Here is an 18,002-nt window from a genome sequence, read left to right on the forward strand (position 1 = left end):
ACTGATTTAAAAGGCTCTCCACCTACCTGCTGAGGTTTTGAGCCATGGAAAATATGAATTGCGTTACTTGGATGATGGGCCAATGCTGTGACGTCACCTATACCAGCAAGGGCTGATGGACGACCGCCACTTTCCTCACCATCCGATTCGATAAACAGGGCAAATTCTTTCTTCTCATGCTAAGGAGTACAAACCGGCCCGTTCCGGGTTCACCTAGAGATATTTTATTTTCGAGTTCGACAACAGCTAGGAGCTCCCGTCTGTAAGATAGTAGTGGGGACAGTTCGCAAAAGCAGGATCAATAGAGAGCAACCTCCCAATTAATTCAGGCACAGAAAGGGGATATCTCTTCGCAACTGGTTTGTATGGTCTACAACAGATGCAACTCTGTCCGTCTCGTATGATCTAGACGAGTTCAGAATATCCCGAATTGAGATTCAGATTTGAAAATGCTAATAGTACAATATCGTGTCATATCACCCATTCATTAAGTAAAGACAGTTCCGGATCCGCCGAAACAGTTTACCGTGCCAAAGCATCCTTGGGGAGTCCATCCAGATTCTCCTTCGCCTGGCGCCCAACATTGCCCATGGGGGCCGTGTTCTGGTGCAGCTCGCCTCCATCCCGACGGACGCTGCTTTCGGCTGTCGCCGGCTCTCTCAGGGCAGTGTTACGGTCGCCCGAGATAGGTCCTTCTACGCCGCCAGAACCGACATTGACAGTCCGCTGGTCGGCGGAGTTCCAGTCACTCGCGCGAGGAGGCTGTTCAGGTAGAGGCAGGTTAGACTGAACCTTGTCAATCTGCTCCTGTTTATTGGTGTTCTTTCCCAGAACGGACTGTCATTTCACGGGATTAGTATGACGGACTGAGGAAATGAAAGCATTGCTGAGGCTCGGTTATGGTCGACTTACCTTCATAGCAGACACATCGGAGTCCTTTGGAGGGTTTCCACCGCGTGCGTTAGAGGCTTTGGATTCAGCCTTGCGAATGTCTTGGGTAGTGGTGTGGAATGTCGAGTCGGACATATTGTAGGTGGTAGTAGTATCGGTTTAACTGGGAGTCGTTAAGGTAGTAGAAGTGATATGAGGAATTGATAACAAGGCGGAAGGTTGGGCTTTATTATAAGTTTACAACAGGCAGGTAAAAGTTCATGCGATGAGTTGATGACGTCGACTGCTATGACGCCATGAGCACCTCCCAGACTTGGTTCTTTTTCGCCTTTCGCCGGGGACCCGCCCTCGAAACATGTATATGACGAAACCTTCTAGAAGGTTGGAAGTTCAACCTCACTCTGTTTATGGCCGTCCTTTGATGATGGCTGGGTCGCGACTCACGTGGCTCCCTGAAGAGCTCTGATGGATGACTCGGGAATACCTTCGATACGGAAAATTCAGTTCGAACAATGTGTTCCTACAAGATAATTCGAAATATCTAAAACTTGAAGAATCACCTATGATCCTATTAAAAAATAGCAAAAATCAATGCAAACCAAATGCCCACCCGTCGCTACTTTCTGGCCTTCTGCGCATTCCATTTCCGTACTCTGAACAGATAGTACAACGCAATGGCACAGAAGATATTGAACACAAAGTAACACCAGAAGATGCCATAGTTTTGCCACCGATCACCCCAATAGATCTCGCGTAGCGACAAGTACTCATCCGCCGATGTCATGGAACAGTATTCACAGCCAATCGTCGCGTTAGGGTTGTACAACCGGCCACCAACTTTGGAAATATAAGGCTCAAGGTATTCCTGGCAGCTTTGGCTCTGAGGTGGATCAAAGACGCTCATTTCTCGGTCGTTACACTGCACTGGACGTCCATGGAGAGCAGTTCCGCTAATACCCCCCACGTAGTAAGTGAACGGAGAAACGCGATACATGAAGATCCAAAATCGTGGCAGTTTGCTTGGCGGCTGCATGACTCCGTTGAAAATGAAGGAGAGTCCGAACATGAGGGTCGCCAGCGTGGCTGCCAGAGAGGGCTCCCCAATGGCACATACTACCAACTGAGCCATGCTGGCAGCGTACACATAAAACTGAACGATGAACAGCATGACCAGGGCCCTCCGCTCGGAGCTTTGATCAGGTCCAATCACCGAAAAATAGAAGGAGGCCCATGAACACACTCCCAAACCAATTTGCCATGGCACTTCAACCAACATCTGCGACAATATGAACACTTTCCATGAGTAAACTCTTGACGGCCGCTCTCGAACTTCATACAAGGAGCGTTGCACGACAAATTTGGGCATTATCTGGTTCACAAGCGTCGAGAAGATGGTACAGAGGAGAAAGATGCTGAAAAGAACATCCTGGAATCCTTGTTGGGTATTATCCGACTTCCAGAAGGAAAATCCGATGAAGAGACCGGACACAATACCCAAGATGTATTTGGAGTAGATGTATTCCGGCTGACGGTAATACTGCTGGAAGACGCGACGCAATACATGGTAGAGTTGGCTATGCAGAGGCATCGCAAATTCAGAGTCACTATCGCCGTCGTCTGTGGGGGATCCAGGGGGAGGTTGAGTTTCCGGAGATTGCAGTCGGCCAAGCTCCTCTAGAACACCCTTGAGTTCTGGACTTTCTTTCCATGTCTGAATCCAGTCGAGTGATGAAGATTCTCCAGATACAATTTCCAGAATGTATTCCGCTGGATTCTCCTCTGCTTTGCAAGGTCTCGCGCCGCCACGTTCAAAATACTCGAGGAGAGTGGTCGACTGTGATCCAATATTCCCAAAATACACAGTCTTGCCGCCCTTAGCAAGAAATAACAAGCGGTCAAATGTTTGGAACAACAAGGCGCTTGGTTGGTGGATGGTTGCGAGGACTGCCTGGCCATGGTCCGCCAGTCGTCTCAGAACTTGACAGATTGTCCAAGAACTTTGGGAGTCAAGGCCACTGGTAGGTTCATCAAGGAATACAAGCAATGTTGGTCTGGCGGCAAGCTCGACACCTATGCTCAATAATTTCCTCTGCTCCACATTCAAACCCTCACCCAGGGATCCTACCACTGCTTCAGCAAAATCTTGCATTCCTAAAAGTTTTATTACTTCCTCGACATATGCGTATTTTTCTTTCTTGGTGGTAGATCGTGACTGGCGAAGCATAGCACTAAACTGAAGTGCTTCTCTGACAGTGGTAGTCTCGAGATGGAGATCTTGCTGCTGCACATACCCAGTCCTCCGCGGAAAGTTAGGTGCAAGAGACCGTCCGTTGACGAGAATGTCTCCCGTGACCACGCCCATAGAGACTCTCTGAGCAAGAACATCCAAAAGCGTTGTTTTCCCTGCACCTGAAACGCCCATCAGAGCAGTCAACTCGCCGGGCTTGACCCAGCCATTGACATCGTCCAAAAGTCGACGGGTTCCGTCTTTGACAGGGATGTCATAGTTGACAGCTTTCCAGGAGAGAATGTCCTTTTGCCGAGGCAGATGGATTTCTTCTGTAAAGTCCTGCAATTCAGGCCTTGCCAAAGGCTCCTTTCCTTCCTCAAGTTCCTGGTCTCTCACTTCGAAAGAAGCCGGGACATGGCTAGGACGGAAGACCAGGGCCTCTGCCTTGGATTTGTTTCCTGTATTCAACTCCGTAGCAATCAGATACAGACAATTGAAGAAAATCATAAAAGCGATAACGATTCCAAGATTTCTCCAGATGTGGGAATACGAGTATTCATAATTTGCCTCAATAAACGTATCGCCCAAGATATACCGTTGTCCTGCAACTGCCCCCACCGCGGAGCAAATAAAGGAAGACCCTGTTCCGTAGCTCGGAATCAAAGATGCACATTCGAAATTTTGGCCATGGAACTCGTTGCTGATCAGCGCTTCAAATGAATAGAAGATTGGGTTGATCCACCGGATCCATGAGAACCAGGGGTGCATATTTGGCTGGGGTAAGGTGAACCCGGTGTATACCACGATGCACAACACCATCACACCGGCAATAGCCATGGCTTGGCCGACTGTTTTTGTGGCTGCACCCAGACTTCGGAAAATACCAGACATGGTTAAGACCGTGACGACAAGGAATAGATAGAATATAAAGAATTGTGCCGGTTCTCGTCGGAGGTTTGCCATGAAATAAAGGACGATGCTGAAAACGGATATTCGCAGAAGCTTGAACGGGAGATCGACTATGAGGCAAGCCAGAGCTTCAGTGAAAGGATGGACAAATGCATAACTAGCGTGCTTTTCCACGATGGGTCTCTGGCTATACAGATCCATGATTTCGTTGATGGTTATTAGCGCGTTCATCAGGACCGCAAAGAACATAACGGCCCCTTTCTGGAAGAACGCATTGCTGTCGTTGGGGGAATTGTAGAATATAGAACCGATAATCAAAGACAGAATAATTTGAACAAATACAGGGGACAGAGCGGTTGGAAGATCATTTCGTACGCGCTGGGCAGCCCTGACAAGACAGAGGCGCACTTGCATTGGAACAGAGAGCAGATATGGGCTTCGCGGTCTTGTATGGCGGGCTTGCTGTTGCTCATGGTTCTGTTTGAATTCTCTTGCCGCTTCCTTTCCTGGATGATTTTCTTGCTCATATCTCTGGATCTGTTCCTGCAAATCATGGTATTGCGGACTGCGTTTCCAGTATGCAGCAAACTCTTTAGGGGTACGCGGAACCTTACCCTCCATGCCAGGACGGGGTCTTCGTTCAGCAGGATTTGTGATGGATGTTAGGAAGTCACCGGCGACCTGTCTGTGAGGGCGTTCCCAGCCCATAACCTCGAAGAAGGAGACAGCGTGATCACATGGGCCGAAGTAGATCTCATGGCCTTCATAAAGGACGATAACCTTGTCAAATAGGTCATACATAGACTGAGAAGCCTGGTAGGCAGCGACGGCATGGCACGACTCGGACATATCAGCCGAAAGGCGTAAGGACCTGATAAACTTAAGCGCGGATGCTGAATCAAGCCCGCGAGTGCTGTTGTCCCATGCCCCAATGCGACACCGAGACAGAAACATTTCGGCAATACTGACTCGCTTCCGCTCTCCACCACTCACTCCCCGCACGAAATTATCGCCAACCTTCGTGTCGTAGGTGTGTGATAGCCCAAATACAGACATGACGACCCTGGTAATTGTGTTGACGTAGTCCTCGCGCGACATGTTTTCGATACGCTGTCGGGGGGTTCTCGCATGGGCGGCGAAGGTAAGGGTTTGGCCCACGGAGAGGTGGGGAAAATGCTCATCAACCTCTTTATTGTAGGTGACTTCCCCTCGAAGATGCGTGATCATGTCTTTGAAAGAGACTCCTTCATAATGGATTGTGCTTTGGGGCTCCAGAGTCAAGCCGCCTAGGTGGCCGCAGATTGTTTTGAGAAACGTGGAACACCCGCTTCCTGGACGACCAAGAACAAGTAGGAGCTCTCCACTCTGCAGTAACCCATCAAAGCTGTGAAGGATTTGTCTTCGTGGAGCAGAGCCGTGTCCGGAGAAGGCATTCGCGGCCCAACGGAATGGGGTTATCAACTGTGACACTAGGGTCTCTTGTATCTGCAGCGCCGAGCCTGAACCCGAGACGTTCAAATCTCTAAAGACCACGCCTTGAGTCTGTATTGTAATTCCAGACTGATGGAGGGCCCTGAGAACGGTTTGTGCCCATCGTCGATGGTCGAAAGCTGGATTGGTAGGATCTAGCCGGGGATCGTTTCTTTCGTCGATGGAGGCAGAGATAGATAGGGAGCGTCCGTGGTTGCTGGAGGCAATGCGTGCCACAGACTCCATGTCCCTATCGTCCATTTCGATGGAAGAAGTGGAAGGATCAATCTCACGGCCATCCACCGAGGAGGCATCATCTCGGGGGTGGGATTCGGCCGCCATGGTGGATGATCCCTAAGATGTTCGTCTAGAATGAAGTAGCGTCGAGATAAATCCAGCTGGGAAGATGCAAATGAAAGAGAAAAGGAGGATGATGGAAAGAGCAGTCAGGGGTCAAACAAAGAAAATGAGGAGATATGTGAACGCCGGTGCTGCCTTCACCAGGCCCTCCACGGTATAGAGTCATCATTGAGTAATTCTGCCTCTCCTGATTTTCGTGTGACACTGGGATGAGTTATGCTGTATTTTCGGAAAGACACTTTCCGGTTGTCCGCTTTTCTGGGAATCGAGGTACTTCGTACTACCACTAGAAGTTGCCCTAAGAGGCCGATGAGGTCGATCGGTATCGGTGGTTGGAGTGCTGACCTTCATTGTCCCGATAGTTGGGAGCGCTGAAGTCGACCAGACCTGGTGGATTGTATTGTGGTGTAGTGTAATGACTGTGAAGCTCCATAGAATCGCGGTATCTCGTCTATGTAGAGGGAGAGCTCAAATGTGAACATTGGCAAGGTGCTCAATTGTAGGCGTCCAGGTCTTATATAGATTCCTACTACAATACACTGTATACCTCGCTATAATACTGTAAGCATACCTACATAGGTATATTATGGAGTCCTCTGGATCAATTAAGGTACTTGCTATATTGCTGTTTGGCCTTGAACTGGTGTCATGCATTAAAGTCCAAGCCGCCAGGTTCTTCACCTTAGGTACTAGTGTAGTGACTTGGATCTCTCAAATTTTTTGCACTGGGTGACTTTGGCTTGCGATCAGGTTACTAAGAACAGATCTGATCTTCATCTTAATATCATGTTCTACTTCATGTCGCTGTGCTCTTAGCAATGTCTGTGTGGGGTTAGAGCACACCGCCTTCCATTACTAGTGGCAGAAATTGACCACTTCCCCGCGGCCACCCACCACATGGTTTTTCTCTGGTCGCTGGAGCGCCCTGTGTTCCTTCCATTCTAGTGACTTATATAGACTGTAACTTCTCTCAACCATTCAGTCACTATGCCACGGGACCCATTGATTGGGCTGGTGGGAAAGGTTGGTCCTTCTTCCCTCTGCGAAAGAGGCGCCGCTGACCAGGTTGACTGTTAGCCATCAAGCGGAAAGTCAACCACGCTTAACAGTTTGACAGATGCCTCTTCTAAAGTCGGTAGGTTCATGTTCCTCTTGTCCTCGGCGTATTACAGTATAGATCTTTACTAACCCAAATTCCTTCCTATGTAGGGAACTTCCCGTAAGTTTACAGATTCCTTTTCGACCATTGTCCGCTCGAGGCCAACTCTGATCGCTCCTATCCAGCTTCACAACCATTGACCCTCAGCGCGCAATTGGGTATCTTCAGATAGAATGCGCCTGCCAGCGCTTCAACGTGTCGGATAAATGCAAGCCAAACTACGGCGGGTGCGTCGAAGGTCGCCGATCCGTTCCGATCGAACTCCTGGACGTGGCTGGTCTGGTCCCAGGGGCGCATCAGGGACGCGGACTGGGAAATAAATTCTTGGACGACTTGCGCCATGCGGATGCTCTGATCCATGTCGTAGATGTTAGCGGCACCACCGACGCGGAAGGTCTGGCACCGGCCTTAAGAAGAGCACGCCCAAAGACGTCGGCTAATACGATATGACCACAGGCAAAGCAACGAGAGGATATGACCCTTCACAGGATATCGAATGGCTGCATTCTGAGATTGTGCGCTGGGTACTTGGCAATCTGATGCAAAAATGGTAATGCCAATCCTAGAATCAGTTCCAGTGCGATTCAATACTGACTCTAGTAGGGGATCGATCAAAAGACGACATGTGGCAGTCAGTCAGTATCCCCCACAGGCCTCCCATATACCACCAGCACTGACACCCCCATAGAAGCGACGGCCGTCGAAACCTTACAAAATCAGTTCTCGGGTTACGGAAGCACATCGGCGACTGTGGGAAGATGTTTAGATCGTATAGGGCTGAAAGAGCCACTGGAGGACTGGTCCGATGAGACTGTCCAGCGAGTGGTGGAGGCCTTTATTGACGAGAAATTCCCGACTGTGTATGCCCTGAATAAGATCGATCATCCTGATGCCGATAAGGTAAGTCGTTCCGTCTTGTCATCAATCGCTCCATCGGCTAACAAGCTTCCCAGAACATCAGCAAAATCGCCAAAATGCAAGACCCCAAAACGATAGTGCTTTGCTCTGCTATCTCTGAGGTTTTCCTCCGGAGACTAGCAAAACAGGGTTACATTAAATACATAGAGGGCAGCGAGTTCCTAGATACAAGGGAAGACCTCGTAGATATGGGAGAACCCGATGGAGGTGGACTGCGGGAGATGGATGAGAAATTGAAGACGTATGATGGCCCGGATCCCCATTGATCATGAAGCATCTAACGCGGTTATAGGCGTGTCGAGAATCTCAAAGACATGGTGCTCTACCGTTTCGGTTCTACTGGTGTCGTCCAATGTCTTTCTCGAGCCGCGGAGCTTCTGGGACTTGTGCCTGTCTTCCCTGTCCGGAATATCCATACCTACGCCTCTGGCGCCGGCACTGCTGTGTTCCGTGATTGCGTCTTGGTCAAAAAGTAAGCTCTTCCTCTTCCCGGAGAATTACCAGTATCTGACAAAAATCAGAGGTAGCACTGTTGGCGACGTCGCTCGCAAGGTAATGGGCGATGTACCCATCTCCTACATCGAGGGTGTCGGTGGCACCCGAGTGTCGGAAGACGAGGTGGTGGAAGTAGGGAAATACGACGTATGTGTGACAATTTGAGTTCATTTCTGGGCCCTGGTACTAATGAGTATTTAGGTTCTCACGTTCAAGCCTGGCAGGTAGATCCTGTCTCCCGTTTTATGTACAGCTAACGCGACTGGTTATGAATGATAAACTGCCCCGGCGAGTACTTTCAAATATATAGAATTTATGTCGAAGCGGAAAGTATGATGATACTCCTGATCATTGACCTTTCTGGAGAACGAGATTAGCATTTTGAATTGGGCAAAAGGTTCAAGTTTGGGTGTGGGTGAGGCTTACCTGACCTCTTTCGTCATTCATCCCTATTATAGGCTCAGGTGCCTTGGGGTGTTGTTTTTTGGCCTTTCTTTCATGCTGTAAGCCGCCTCGCTCCGTCGCTCCCGAGGGCTTGGAATGGTTGGCGATCCCCTCCGACTCTTCTCTATCCTTCATACCAGAGCTGGACGCATCAGTTGTGGGGTCTGTGGTATCATGCTTCTTCGAGCGGTTGACAGCATGATCCTCTTCTTTGGTTCCCCTCCACCCCTTGGTAAGAGAGCTGTTCAGGCGGCTGCGCACGCTACTAGGGGTATGAAACGTTGCTGGTTGCCACACAGAGTGGAGGGGAATCACGCAGGGACGCGGAGGTTGCGGGATTATGATCCCATGGAGCTTTGAGACTGAGATGCGAGAATTGCTAGGCATGTTCAGGTCGAGACAGCTAAATATCTTAGAGGTCTGGGCGTATAGATAGGAATGTGGTCGTTGGCGAGGGAGTCATGGGGTAACTGGTACATGGTCATGGGCTACTTTTATTTGGACCCTGTCCTTGACGCCGACGACCAATGTTTCAAGTCAACCTAGCTTGATTTGAGGAGCCAGCAAGGTGAACATTGTATGACGTCGTGATGCTGCAATCGGAGTCGTAGGGAGCGGGTGGGGGCATTTAGGGCTCAGGGCTTGGTGCTGTGAACCCTCAAACTCCTTATCGATAAGCTTGGGCAGTGACGCGCGACCCGTCGTTGTACTACGCCGTACGGTCCGTCGGGACTCCATACTACCGCGTCCGCTGCTATTCGTACCGGCAAAAATGAAGCGAGACAACTTGCCTATTGAATCGCTATCTCTATGGACTAAACTGAATAACATATCCGTCGATGGTGTCGCGTTCAAAAAGGTACAGGGCGGCGATGGCATCGAGAAGGGGTCTGCGATTATAGCCACAGCAGATATACCGAAGGCGAGTTCAACGAGTGACTCTGCCGACCTTGGAGCTCTCATCAAGGTCCCCGCGGATATGGTTCTCTCGCAGCAGCTGGTTGAGAATCATGCAAAGGCCGATCAATACCTCAGAGACGTTCTCGAAGCAGTGGGCGATTTTGGTAGAGTACGCTGTTTCTTCTCCAGGGCGGCGGGGATATAGAACGCTAATCCATTGTGGACAGACAGCGCGGGGCGCGATCCTGATCTTTCTGATCCTGCAATTCACGCATTCTTGCGACGAGCTCCCCAAGAGTCAACATAATGTTGGGGTATCCCATCCCTGGGCGGAATATCTAAAGTTCATGCCACCGTCTGTTCTCCTGCCTACTCTCTACGACAACGAGGAGGCAGATCTGTTGTGCGGGACGTCTATCAGGGTGGCTGTGGAAGCGAAGAAATCCTCCATGGAGCGAGAATTCGAGCATTTACGCCAGTCTACGGAGGAAATACCATGGTGTCAGAAGCTCTGGTGGGGAGAGTCTGGAAAGCTCACCCTTGATGACTGGAAATATGCCGATGCCCTTTATCGGTCTCGGTCTGTTGACTTGCCGAGATCTGGACATGCGATGGTTCCATGTGTCGACATGGCAAATCACAGCTCGGAGGATACGATGAAGGCCGTGTACGAGGAGGATTCCACTGGCAATGCCGTACTTCAATTGTGGAATGACCGGGTGCTTCATCCTGGTGATGAAGTGACTATCTCGTAAGTATCTTCGCTGGAGGAAAGGATTCATGCTGGTGCTGATGTAGGGATGATACAGTTATGGCAGTGACAAACCAGCATCCGAATTTCTGTTCGCTTATGGCTTCCTTCCGGAGGAGATGAAGGTCACTACCAGACTCTTTCTTGATCTGGAAATTCCTGACGACGATCCGTTGAGATTGCCCAAAGCAGATTTCTGTAAAGACCCCCCTGGTGCTTGGATATCACACAGTACGACGAGACCAGGACGAAGCACGTCCTGGAATAGCCCATTCGTCTGGTGGGCATGTGTGAATGAAGAGGATGGCCTTCGGATCACCCTGGTAGAAAACGGTGACGGAGGAAGGGAAACGAGGGTATATTTCAATGAGCAGGAAGTGAAAGATTCAAATCACCTCAGGGATCTTTTAGCAGCACATCCTCTATGGGACATAATCCACCTTCGAGCAGTTATGCTTGTGCTGGCACAGCTGAACTTGCGGGTCTACAATCTCCGACGGATTCAGGCGGTGGCTGAACAAATCGATCAAGACGCGGATATGCGTGCCCATTTCCGAGCGGAGGTGCGGTCTGAGACGAAGAAGCTGCGGGATTTGGAAGACGACTTGCTGGCCAAAGCCATGTCGGACATGGAAAAAGAGGTATGTAACAAAACCATGAATATTAGAATCTCAACGACATATCACTAATCTACTGGACAGAGAGACGAATTGTTGGCCTCACAGACTGTTAAAAGCTATCTCTCCGATCAAACCGGTGCGGAAGATTTCTCATAATACCGTTACCTAGGTAGATAACACATGCGTTTTATCAAGATCTGCTAAAAATCGGCGTAGGGACGATTTCTGGAGGTGGGAATCAATCCATAGTTGGCTGCGTTACCCACCGGTGGCGTGAGCGAAGACCCATCAACCAGGATCATTAGAGATCGACGCTACTCTTTCAACTGGGGTACACCGCATTGGGTACGTGCACTAAACCATTCAAACCATTAACCAGAGAAATGGGGTTGGCTACCGGCCGTCAGGGCGTCCGGGGCCCAGAATGGACCCTGCGTATCGTATGAGCCTACCCCGCCCCCGGAAACGAGTCATGATTATTCAGATCCAACTGGGGATTGCTCAGCAGCATGACCGGGGTCTGGGCATGATGCCATGTGGCGAACCAAGCACCTCGCCTAAGTTGTATCATGGTCGAGTTCCATGCAAGAAAGCGACGATAACTTGGCGGATGTACTGATTAAGGTTTCCTGGTGGCTCAACAGTAAGACTATTTGTTGCAGGACTGATAGCCGCATTCCTTTGAGAGAGTATTTCCCTTGGCTGGGGACGGATTCATGGTTGCGAGTGTGGGTATAATCAAATGGGCTCGACCTACTCTGTACTCGCGGGGACATACGTCCAACTCTCTTCATCGAGTAGGACCAAAAGCAGATCAAAGTTAAATGCGGATTTGATACGGTCATAGTGCCAGCAAAATGAGGATGATTCTTCAGCAAGGCTGACCCAGTGCTGTGGTTGGAGAACCAGCATCTGGCGACCCCGTCTTGATCCTAAACGGGATGATGTCCATCCCCACAACTGGGATTTCTCGGTGAACTCTCGGACCCCACAAAATTTATGATCACTGAGAAATGTGTTTGGTCTAATAGGGTCATCATTACCAGTAATGAAAGTTTGATTTGTGATTTATTATTATTTACTCCGTACTCCGTACGGACCCGGGAGATGGCTCTCCACACGGTAATTTCCTCCATTCAATGAGAACGCCAAGTCAATCATGATCAATACGCCGTAGGGCGTATTTAGTTATCCGCTACGGAGTGTAGTGTCTATGCAAATTCGGCGTCAGGTCATGCACCTCGGATACCCCGCGCTTTTTCCAGCGCGAACGCTCGGGGAAGGTGGTGAGGACAAGACGCCAACCGGCATAGTCTCCAAATGGGGCAGACCGATGTTGGCGAAGAAATTCGGCCAAGACGCGGGGATTTCTAGGCGGAATTGCGGGAAGAGGCAACCCGTAGCCGCACGACAACCGCCGATTTCAGGCAGTTTGGTAGCCGGGGGGTTGATACTCCCGAGGATATGCGGAGGTGGACAGGCGAAGGCACCCAGCCGGCGTCAGGAGGGGTGTCTCTACTTGGACTGACTTTGTCTTCTTGTCAAAAGTAGGGGGGAGCGTGTGGGAATGTCGGCCCAAGTGGGACTTTAGATCTTCCCATTGCATTGATTCCTGTGCCGGTGGGAACTCGCAAAGCTTTTTCTGGTTCGGAATAGTGATCGTCCCAGCCGAGACAGGACTTCATCGTTGGTGGTGTTCTGGTTAGGGCTTACTCTAGTAAGTTGTAGTGGGACTTGAAGTCAAGGAGTCTGAAGTAGATCGTCCAGTGCCTTGTGATGTCTCCACGGACGGGTTGACGTGGTGGAAGAAATAATATCCCCTTGGGGGTTTTTGTACTCGACTGTTGGAAGAACTCTCCCTGAACGAGGGGGGGAATATAGGCTAATAGTGGAGAGAAACAAGATGAAAAACACAGAACATGCCGTCATCTTCGCTATCCCATGAATAGACCTCTACCCTTGCACGTGTACTCCGGAATCAGGCGCAGAGTCGGACCGTGTCACTACCAGAGTCCAACCTTGGGACTCGGAACGAGTGAGAATGATCGAACCGTCGAAAACTGGGGCAGAGTTAAAGTGTTTGGTATTGGTATTACCGGACGCATCCAGTCTCCACATTATATTCCCTCATGTTCCATTGGCTTACAGGATATAATTTACCCCACATGACAACCCATTGGCCCCCCTTTTCCCATCCCCCGTACGACCCAATACAGAATCGATACCGCTGCCAAATTGTGGCTGCTCTCGTGTTCCCTCATCTTCTCTCTCTCTCTCTCCCCCTTCTCTTCCTCTCGTCATCATTGCCTTCTCCGTATTTCCGCCGCCACTCCGTCTTCCTCCCACCCTTTGTGTCCTTTTTCATCGATCTACCCGCACTACTCTTCATTCACACCAACTCTCTCCGACCACATTCGACTTCCCTCCTCACCCTGTCTGGTACAGAAGTACATCCTCATACTATCTCTCTCCGGCCACATATACCCCGCCACACCGGCATCCAGCATCGAACTCATTAGTCTGGTGCCCCAAAACTGATCACATCTGTTTTTCCGCATCGAGTTCACTGCGACCTTAACTCCTACGCCAGGCAGATGCGCCAGAGCATCCCGCCAACATGCCTGGAATTCTTCCGATGAAGGTGATCAAGGTGGGCAACGGCGCGCAGAGTCGTATTGCCCAGGCCTGTGATCGATGCCGAAGCAAAAAGATCCGTTGCGACGGTGTGCGTCCATGTTGTTCCCAGTGCGCCAATGTCGGTTTCGAGTGCAAAACCAGCGACAAGCTCAGCCGCCGAGCGTTCCCACGTGGATATACCGAGTCTTTGGAGGAACGCGTACGGGCGTTGGAGGCGGAAGTGAGGGATCTCAAGAATCTATTGGATGAAAAAGATGAGAAGATCGACGTCCTTTCCCGGATACATTCGTTTGCGCCTGCTTCGCAGCAGAAGACCACGGCCCCGGCTCGCTCCCCGCAAGGTCCTCCCAAACCAAGTCCGGCGCCTGATGCTGGCGAGGGCCTGGTTCAGGTCCCGTTGCCCCCGCTGCCAGTTGAATCGACAGATTCTCAGTGTAGCGGGATTTCGAGTACTCGTGGTTTCAGTGGTATGTGTACTTCAACTGTTTATGCTGGTGGTCGGATGAATATATGAAAGAACCGTGTTGCTGATCAAGACTTAGATACATTCATCCACAAGCTCGCAGAGCAGGGTCGACTACAATCGAATGTCTCAACAGCGGCTTTAACGGCCTCTCCGCAGCCTATCCCGCACTCTCGTGTTGACCAATCCTTCAAGACCGCTCCACGCCTCGTGACAGACCAGCTCATCAACATTTTCTTCCAAGAATGGGCCCCTCTTTACCCAGTCGTACACCGTCCCACTATTCTGAAAGCGTACGAGCAGTACGTTTCGAGTGCAGACTCTCTCCAAGGGACTAAGCTCGACATGACGCAGTTGAATCTGATCTTTGGGATTGCTGCGCTCTCTTCAAGTGTATGTCTTCTGAAACTTTCTTTATCAGGGAACAGAATCTAACAAAAAATATAGGCGAGGACAAATCAAGACCCCACATTCTTCGAAACCAACTGGTCCCGCACTCTCGAATCACTTGCTGGCGATAATTCCATCTCAGCATTGCAGTGCTATGTCCTCGCGCAGATGTACTGCATGACTAAAGCTGACTACACGAGCCTTCTGCGTTACCGAGGCCTCGCTGTCAACCTTTGCCACCAACTGAGGCTCCACCACAGCCAGAGCCGCTTTGCGTCTAATCCATTAATGGGCGAGACCCGGAAGAAGGTCTTCTGGTGCCAATATCTTCTCGACCGGTATGTGTTCCTGTCTCGTCTTAAGTTGCTGAGCGATGCTAACTCTTGCTATAGTTTCACCGCTGCGCTGACGGGTCTCCCTATTCTGCTTCGTGAAGACGACATCCGTACAGAGTATCCAGAGGACATTGATGACGAGAATGTGACCGAGACCGGATTTTTACCGACTCTCCCGGGCGAGTCCACTCGCATTTCAAGCTCAATTGCGTTATTCGGTGCTTCGAGAATTCTAAACAAAGCCTTGGAGCAAGTGTATCCTTCCGACGGCGGGTACGAGATCGCGGTCTCGAAATTGCGCTCCGTTGCGGGTCAGCTGGACGATTGGGTCAAGCAACTGCCTTCTCATCTTCGCCTTGAATTCTCGCAGGACAAACCTAGCACCAACGTTACTAGTAGCCGGTCCCCTCTTTTGGTAGGATCCCATGATCACTATTCTTGCTCAAGAATTGGCACTAACCGTCGCTCTAGTCTCTTGTTTACTATTGGCTTCGGTCGCTCATCCACCGTCCTGCTGTCTGTTTTGGTGACGATCATATCCGCTCACCATCTGTCCTGGCCACATCGGACTCCAGCAAGCATCTGATTCAAATTCTCGAGCTGCTTGACGAAAGACGCCTTTGTCTTTCTATTAGCATCAATCGCAGAGAACTGGTTTACTCTTGTGGATTGGGCCTTTTGTGGCAGAGCGCTGGTTTGAAGCGGGAAAGCAAGATGGCCAAAGAGAGCCAAAAACTGCTCACCACGGTCATCGATCAATTAGAATCGCAATCGTCTCATGCCGCTACCGAATTCAGCTCGCTAGTTGGTATCCTATCTACTCTTGATGTGAGCAAGCGTGCTGCTTCTCATAAATCACTGGCAATGTCCCCACCTGCGCAAAAGCCTTCGAAGTCGCCGAAGAAGCAACTCCAGTCTTTGAAGGCTCGGTTGATGGCGAGCAACAAACCGAGTGAATCAACCCAACACGAGCCTCAATCGCGCCGTGCCACGATATCCGGTACTAGCCCTCACATCAGTCAACGTCATATCCGTTCTTCCAGCTGGACTAGCCTTCCACCAGACAATTTCAACCCGTTGGGGGTCTCGCATTACCCGTCACCCTCGATGCCGTATTTGAACACGCCCGCAATTGCCGCCTCAGCTCCCTCCGACTCAAACAGTGGTAATATTACGGCCTCGGACTGGGAGCTAGTTCTCAGCGACATGGACCGGGGATACTCCAACATCTTCACTGGCATATATGGGGGCAAGGAAGTCGGAGAAGACCATGGGCCATTTGCATCTCTGACGGCGGAATATGCGCCCAAGCCTGATCCCTTGTCGATGGTAATACCGGGGTCACACAACGATCTCCAGGGATTATCGCCCGAGGAATGGTCCGCCAGTAGCAGTAGTGATATTGGGCCCCACCAACCACCACAGAGTGTTTTGAGCTATTCTGACGAGAGCCTGGGAAGCTTGGAGGACGGGTTACCTTTCAATGACCTGCACCAATCCCCAGAAGAGCATGCCAATATGCTCGACCCGTCGTGGAACGTCATGATGCCCCCAAGCAAGGGCAGCGTGGATGATTTCGGGCTCACTGGCGGCTGGGATAACGGACGGCTGGCCGTCTAAAGCGGGTTCATCCTGCGGGAGATACCGTGCAATATGACTGAAATGGAGGGTGCCTGGAGTTTTCTTCATATTTTTTTTTTCTCTTCTTGATTTGATCAGTCAACGGCGCTACACTGGCCTTGGTATTGTCTGACTTTAATTGGTACTATGATACCTGATATGATTTGGGGAGTTACGTGTTTCCCTATTCCGTTTCGATTTGAGGCACTCGTTGAGATGAAACGGGTTGCGATATTTATTAGCCTGCAACATTGTTTGCTTGATCTTTTAGTACATAATTCGTTCCAGATCTCCAATAACGTGTAAGCCTTTGTAGCCAGGCATTTAAGCTTCTGACGGCAGTTCTGCTTATCTTACATGGCAAGGGCCCCCTGCTTGGATAGTCGAGGACAGAGCACTGATCACCTGGACTGACATTTCTGAATACGAACGGGATGATGAGTTCGGCCGCCTGGCGCATGAGTGACGATCATCGGACGAGGAGTTGTACCGCACCTCCTAGCTGAGTCTCGTATAGAATCTGACTCAGTAGCATCGTGTTGATATAAGACGTCCCTTAGCCATCAGAATGTTCCCAGCAACAAACTTACCAGATCTGTGATCCTAAATTCCATCTGACAACCCTATCAACATGTTCCTCTTCCGTCCAATCAACCTCCCACGCCATATCCTCTTCGCCAACGGCACCCTCCTCGGCCTTGCACTCTACGTGACCATCTTCCGGTCCTTACCTACTATCAAGCTGACGGCGGGGAAAAAGGACGAAAAGCGGCAGCTCGAGCTGTTCATTCCGCGCCCGACTACCCGTCGTATCACCGACACGAACGTCCTCTTTGGCCTCGTGACGTCCGGTCTGATGCTGCCGTACTTCGTCAGCTCCTACATGCCCATTGAAGAGAACCAGTTCCTGCATGCCTCGGTGCCGATACGGCTGTTTGCGTCTGCGGTGATGCTTGGGCATACGCTGGTGCGCGGCCGACGCGGCATGAGCGAGGAGGGATACTGGGAGTTTTTGGGGTTGGCGTTGCTGGATGCGGGCGCCGCGATTGCGCTCGGGTGTGAATTGGGCAGGTTTGATGGTATGGTGCCGGGATTCTCTTTGGCTTGAGTTCTCGACAGGTGTTGATCTTCTGTTCTGTGTGGGGGTTTTCATCCCCGGAATATCATTCTTCAGTGGGTTTTCTTTTCGGTTGGAGGTTTGGATGGCCATATACTTGGGGAGAATGGGTATTGCCTTTGCTCTGCGAATACATGTTATAAGTATTACAACCGGAAGCTACCAGACTATGGAGTTTTCATACGGAGTACGTTCCAATCTACGATCAGAGCAACCGACTACATGCATGAACTCGGGATCTCGAGCCAGTGAAATGATAGTCCTGATCGGCAAGACTTCTCCAGGGAGACGGC

The 18,002-nt window shown here is 50.5% G+C and overlaps 8 protein-coding genes across 8 annotated transcripts; 4 read left to right on the top strand and 4 right to left on the bottom strand.

The window, feature by feature from the left end:
• Window positions 1-241: 241 nt before the first annotated feature.
• Window positions 242-1,127, bottom strand: BDV59DRAFT_173243 (uncharacterized protein). The gene is made up of 2 exons (XM_073688859.1): window positions 913-1,127; window positions 242-837 (listed from the first exon to the last, which is right to left on the bottom strand). The coding sequence occupies exons 1-2, from the start codon at window positions 1,024-1,026 to the stop codon at window positions 523-525; spliced, it is 429 nt and encodes a 142-aa protein (XP_073550603.1). The 5' UTR covers window positions 1,027-1,127; the 3' UTR covers window positions 242-522.
• A 380-nt stretch (window positions 1,128-1,507) lies between these two features.
• Window positions 1,508-5,842, bottom strand: BDV59DRAFT_199823 (ABC-2 type transporter-domain-containing protein; the record flags this gene model as incomplete). The annotated part of the gene is made up of 1 exon (XM_073693438.1): window positions 1,508-5,842. The coding sequence occupies one exon, from the start codon at window positions 5,840-5,842 to the stop codon at window positions 1,508-1,510; it is 4,335 nt and encodes a 1,444-aa protein (XP_073550604.1).
• A 1,005-nt stretch (window positions 5,843-6,847) lies between these two features.
• Window positions 6,848-8,660, top strand: BDV59DRAFT_199824 (Ygr210 GTPase family protein; the record flags this gene model as incomplete). The annotated part of the gene is made up of 11 exons (XM_073693439.1): window positions 6,848-6,883; window positions 6,938-6,995; window positions 7,070-7,079; window positions 7,145-7,413; window positions 7,476-7,569; window positions 7,623-7,654; window positions 7,708-7,919; window positions 7,973-8,178; window positions 8,230-8,409; window positions 8,459-8,579; window positions 8,634-8,660. 11 exons carry the CDS (start codon window positions 6,848-6,850, stop codon window positions 8,658-8,660), a joined length of 1,245 nt encoding a protein of 414 aa, XP_073550605.1.
• An 86-nt stretch (window positions 8,661-8,746) lies between these two features.
• BDV59DRAFT_145018 (uncharacterized protein) lies at window positions 8,747-9,456 on the bottom strand. Its single transcript, XM_073687254.1, has one exon. The coding sequence runs from the start codon at window positions 9,261-9,263 to the stop codon at window positions 8,832-8,834; it is 432 nt and encodes a 143-aa protein (XP_073550606.1). The 5' UTR covers window positions 9,264-9,456; the 3' UTR covers window positions 8,747-8,831.
• BDV59DRAFT_145019 (SET domain-containing protein) lies at window positions 9,457-11,504 on the top strand. Its single transcript, XM_073687255.1, has 4 exons — window positions 9,457-9,945; window positions 10,004-10,527; window positions 10,586-11,168; window positions 11,229-11,504. The coding sequence occupies exons 1-4, from the start codon at window positions 9,649-9,651 to the stop codon at window positions 11,301-11,303; spliced, it is 1,479 nt and encodes a 492-aa protein (XP_073550607.1). The 5' UTR covers window positions 9,457-9,648; the 3' UTR covers window positions 11,304-11,504.
• A 1,931-nt stretch (window positions 11,505-13,435) lies between these two features.
• On the top strand, window positions 13,436-16,832 carry facB (C6 transcription factor FacB/Cat8). The gene is made up of 5 exons (XM_073688860.1): window positions 13,436-14,251; window positions 14,327-14,640; window positions 14,695-14,975; window positions 15,030-15,387; window positions 15,444-16,832. Exons 1-5 carry the CDS (start codon window positions 13,765-13,767, stop codon window positions 16,590-16,592), a joined length of 2,589 nt encoding a protein of 862 aa, XP_073550608.1. The 5' UTR covers window positions 13,436-13,764; the 3' UTR covers window positions 16,593-16,832.
• Window positions 16,640-17,164, bottom strand: BDV59DRAFT_145075 (uncharacterized protein). Its single transcript, XM_073687256.1, has 2 exons — window positions 16,950-17,164; window positions 16,640-16,882 (listed from the first exon to the last, which is right to left on the bottom strand). The coding sequence occupies exons 1-2, from the start codon at window positions 17,007-17,009 to the stop codon at window positions 16,688-16,690; spliced, it is 255 nt and encodes an 84-aa protein (XP_073550609.1). The 5' UTR covers window positions 17,010-17,164; the 3' UTR covers window positions 16,640-16,687.
• A 59-nt stretch (window positions 17,165-17,223) lies between these two features.
• BDV59DRAFT_199827 (uncharacterized protein) lies at window positions 17,224-17,700 on the top strand (the record flags this gene model as incomplete). The annotated part of the gene is made up of 1 exon (XM_073693440.1): window positions 17,224-17,700. The coding sequence occupies one exon, from the start codon at window positions 17,224-17,226 to the stop codon at window positions 17,698-17,700; it is 477 nt and encodes a 158-aa protein (XP_073550610.1).
• Window positions 17,701-18,002: the final 302 nt, after the last annotated feature.

The sequence above is a fragment of the Aspergillus ambiguus genome (assembly GCF_047715705.1).
Source record: "Aspergillus ambiguus strain CBS 117.58 unplaced genomic scaffold BDV59scaffold_6, whole genome shotgun sequence".
Taxonomy (NCBI): domain Eukaryota; kingdom Fungi; phylum Ascomycota; class Eurotiomycetes; order Eurotiales; family Aspergillaceae; genus Aspergillus; species Aspergillus ambiguus.

What these genes read in the sequence shown, in the direction of transcription:
- BDV59DRAFT_173243 (XM_073688859.1), bottom strand. Translation starts at nt 1,026, where the DNA reads ATGTCCGACTCGACATTCCACACCACTACCCAAGACATTCGCAAGGCT. An exon ending in CCGATGTGTCTGCTATGAAG is followed by an intron (nt 838 to 912) that starts GTAAGTCGACCA and finishes GTGAAATGACAG; the next exon opens with TCCGTTCTGGGAAAGAACAC.
- BDV59DRAFT_145018 (XM_073687254.1), bottom strand. Translation starts at nt 9,263, where the DNA reads ATGCCTAGCAATTCTCGCATCTCAGTCTCAAAGCTCCATGGGATCATA.
- BDV59DRAFT_145019 (XM_073687255.1), top strand. Translation starts at nt 9,649, where the DNA reads ATGAAGCGAGACAACTTGCCTATTGAATCGCTATCTCTATGGACTAAA. An exon ending in GGTGATGAAGTGACTATCTC is followed by an intron (nt 10,528 to 10,585) that starts GTAAGTATCTTC and finishes GGGATGATACAG; the next exon opens with TTATGGCAGTGACAAACCAG. An exon ending in TGTCGGACATGGAAAAAGAG is followed by an intron (nt 11,169 to 11,228) that starts GTATGTAACAAA and finishes TCTACTGGACAG; the next exon opens with AGAGACGAATTGTTGGCCTC.
- facB (XM_073688860.1), top strand. Translation starts at nt 13,765, where the DNA reads ATGCCTGGAATTCTTCCGATGAAGGTGATCAAGGTGGGCAACGGCGCG. An exon ending in TTGCTGCGCTCTCTTCAAGT is followed by an intron (nt 14,641 to 14,694) that starts GTATGTCTTCTG and finishes CAAAAAATATAG; the next exon opens with GCGAGGACAAATCAAGACCC. An exon ending in GTAGCCGGTCCCCTCTTTTG is followed by an intron (nt 15,388 to 15,443) that starts GTAGGATCCCAT and finishes CCGTCGCTCTAG; the next exon opens with TCTCTTGTTTACTATTGGCT.
- BDV59DRAFT_145075 (XM_073687256.1), bottom strand. Translation starts at nt 17,009, where the DNA reads ATGTCAGTCCAGGTGATCAGTGCTCTGTCCTCGACTATCCAAGCAGGG. An exon ending in AAGCAGGGGGCCCTTGCCAT is followed by an intron (nt 16,883 to 16,949) that starts GTAAGATAAGCA and finishes ACGTTATTGGAG; the next exon opens with ATCTGGAACGAATTATGTAC.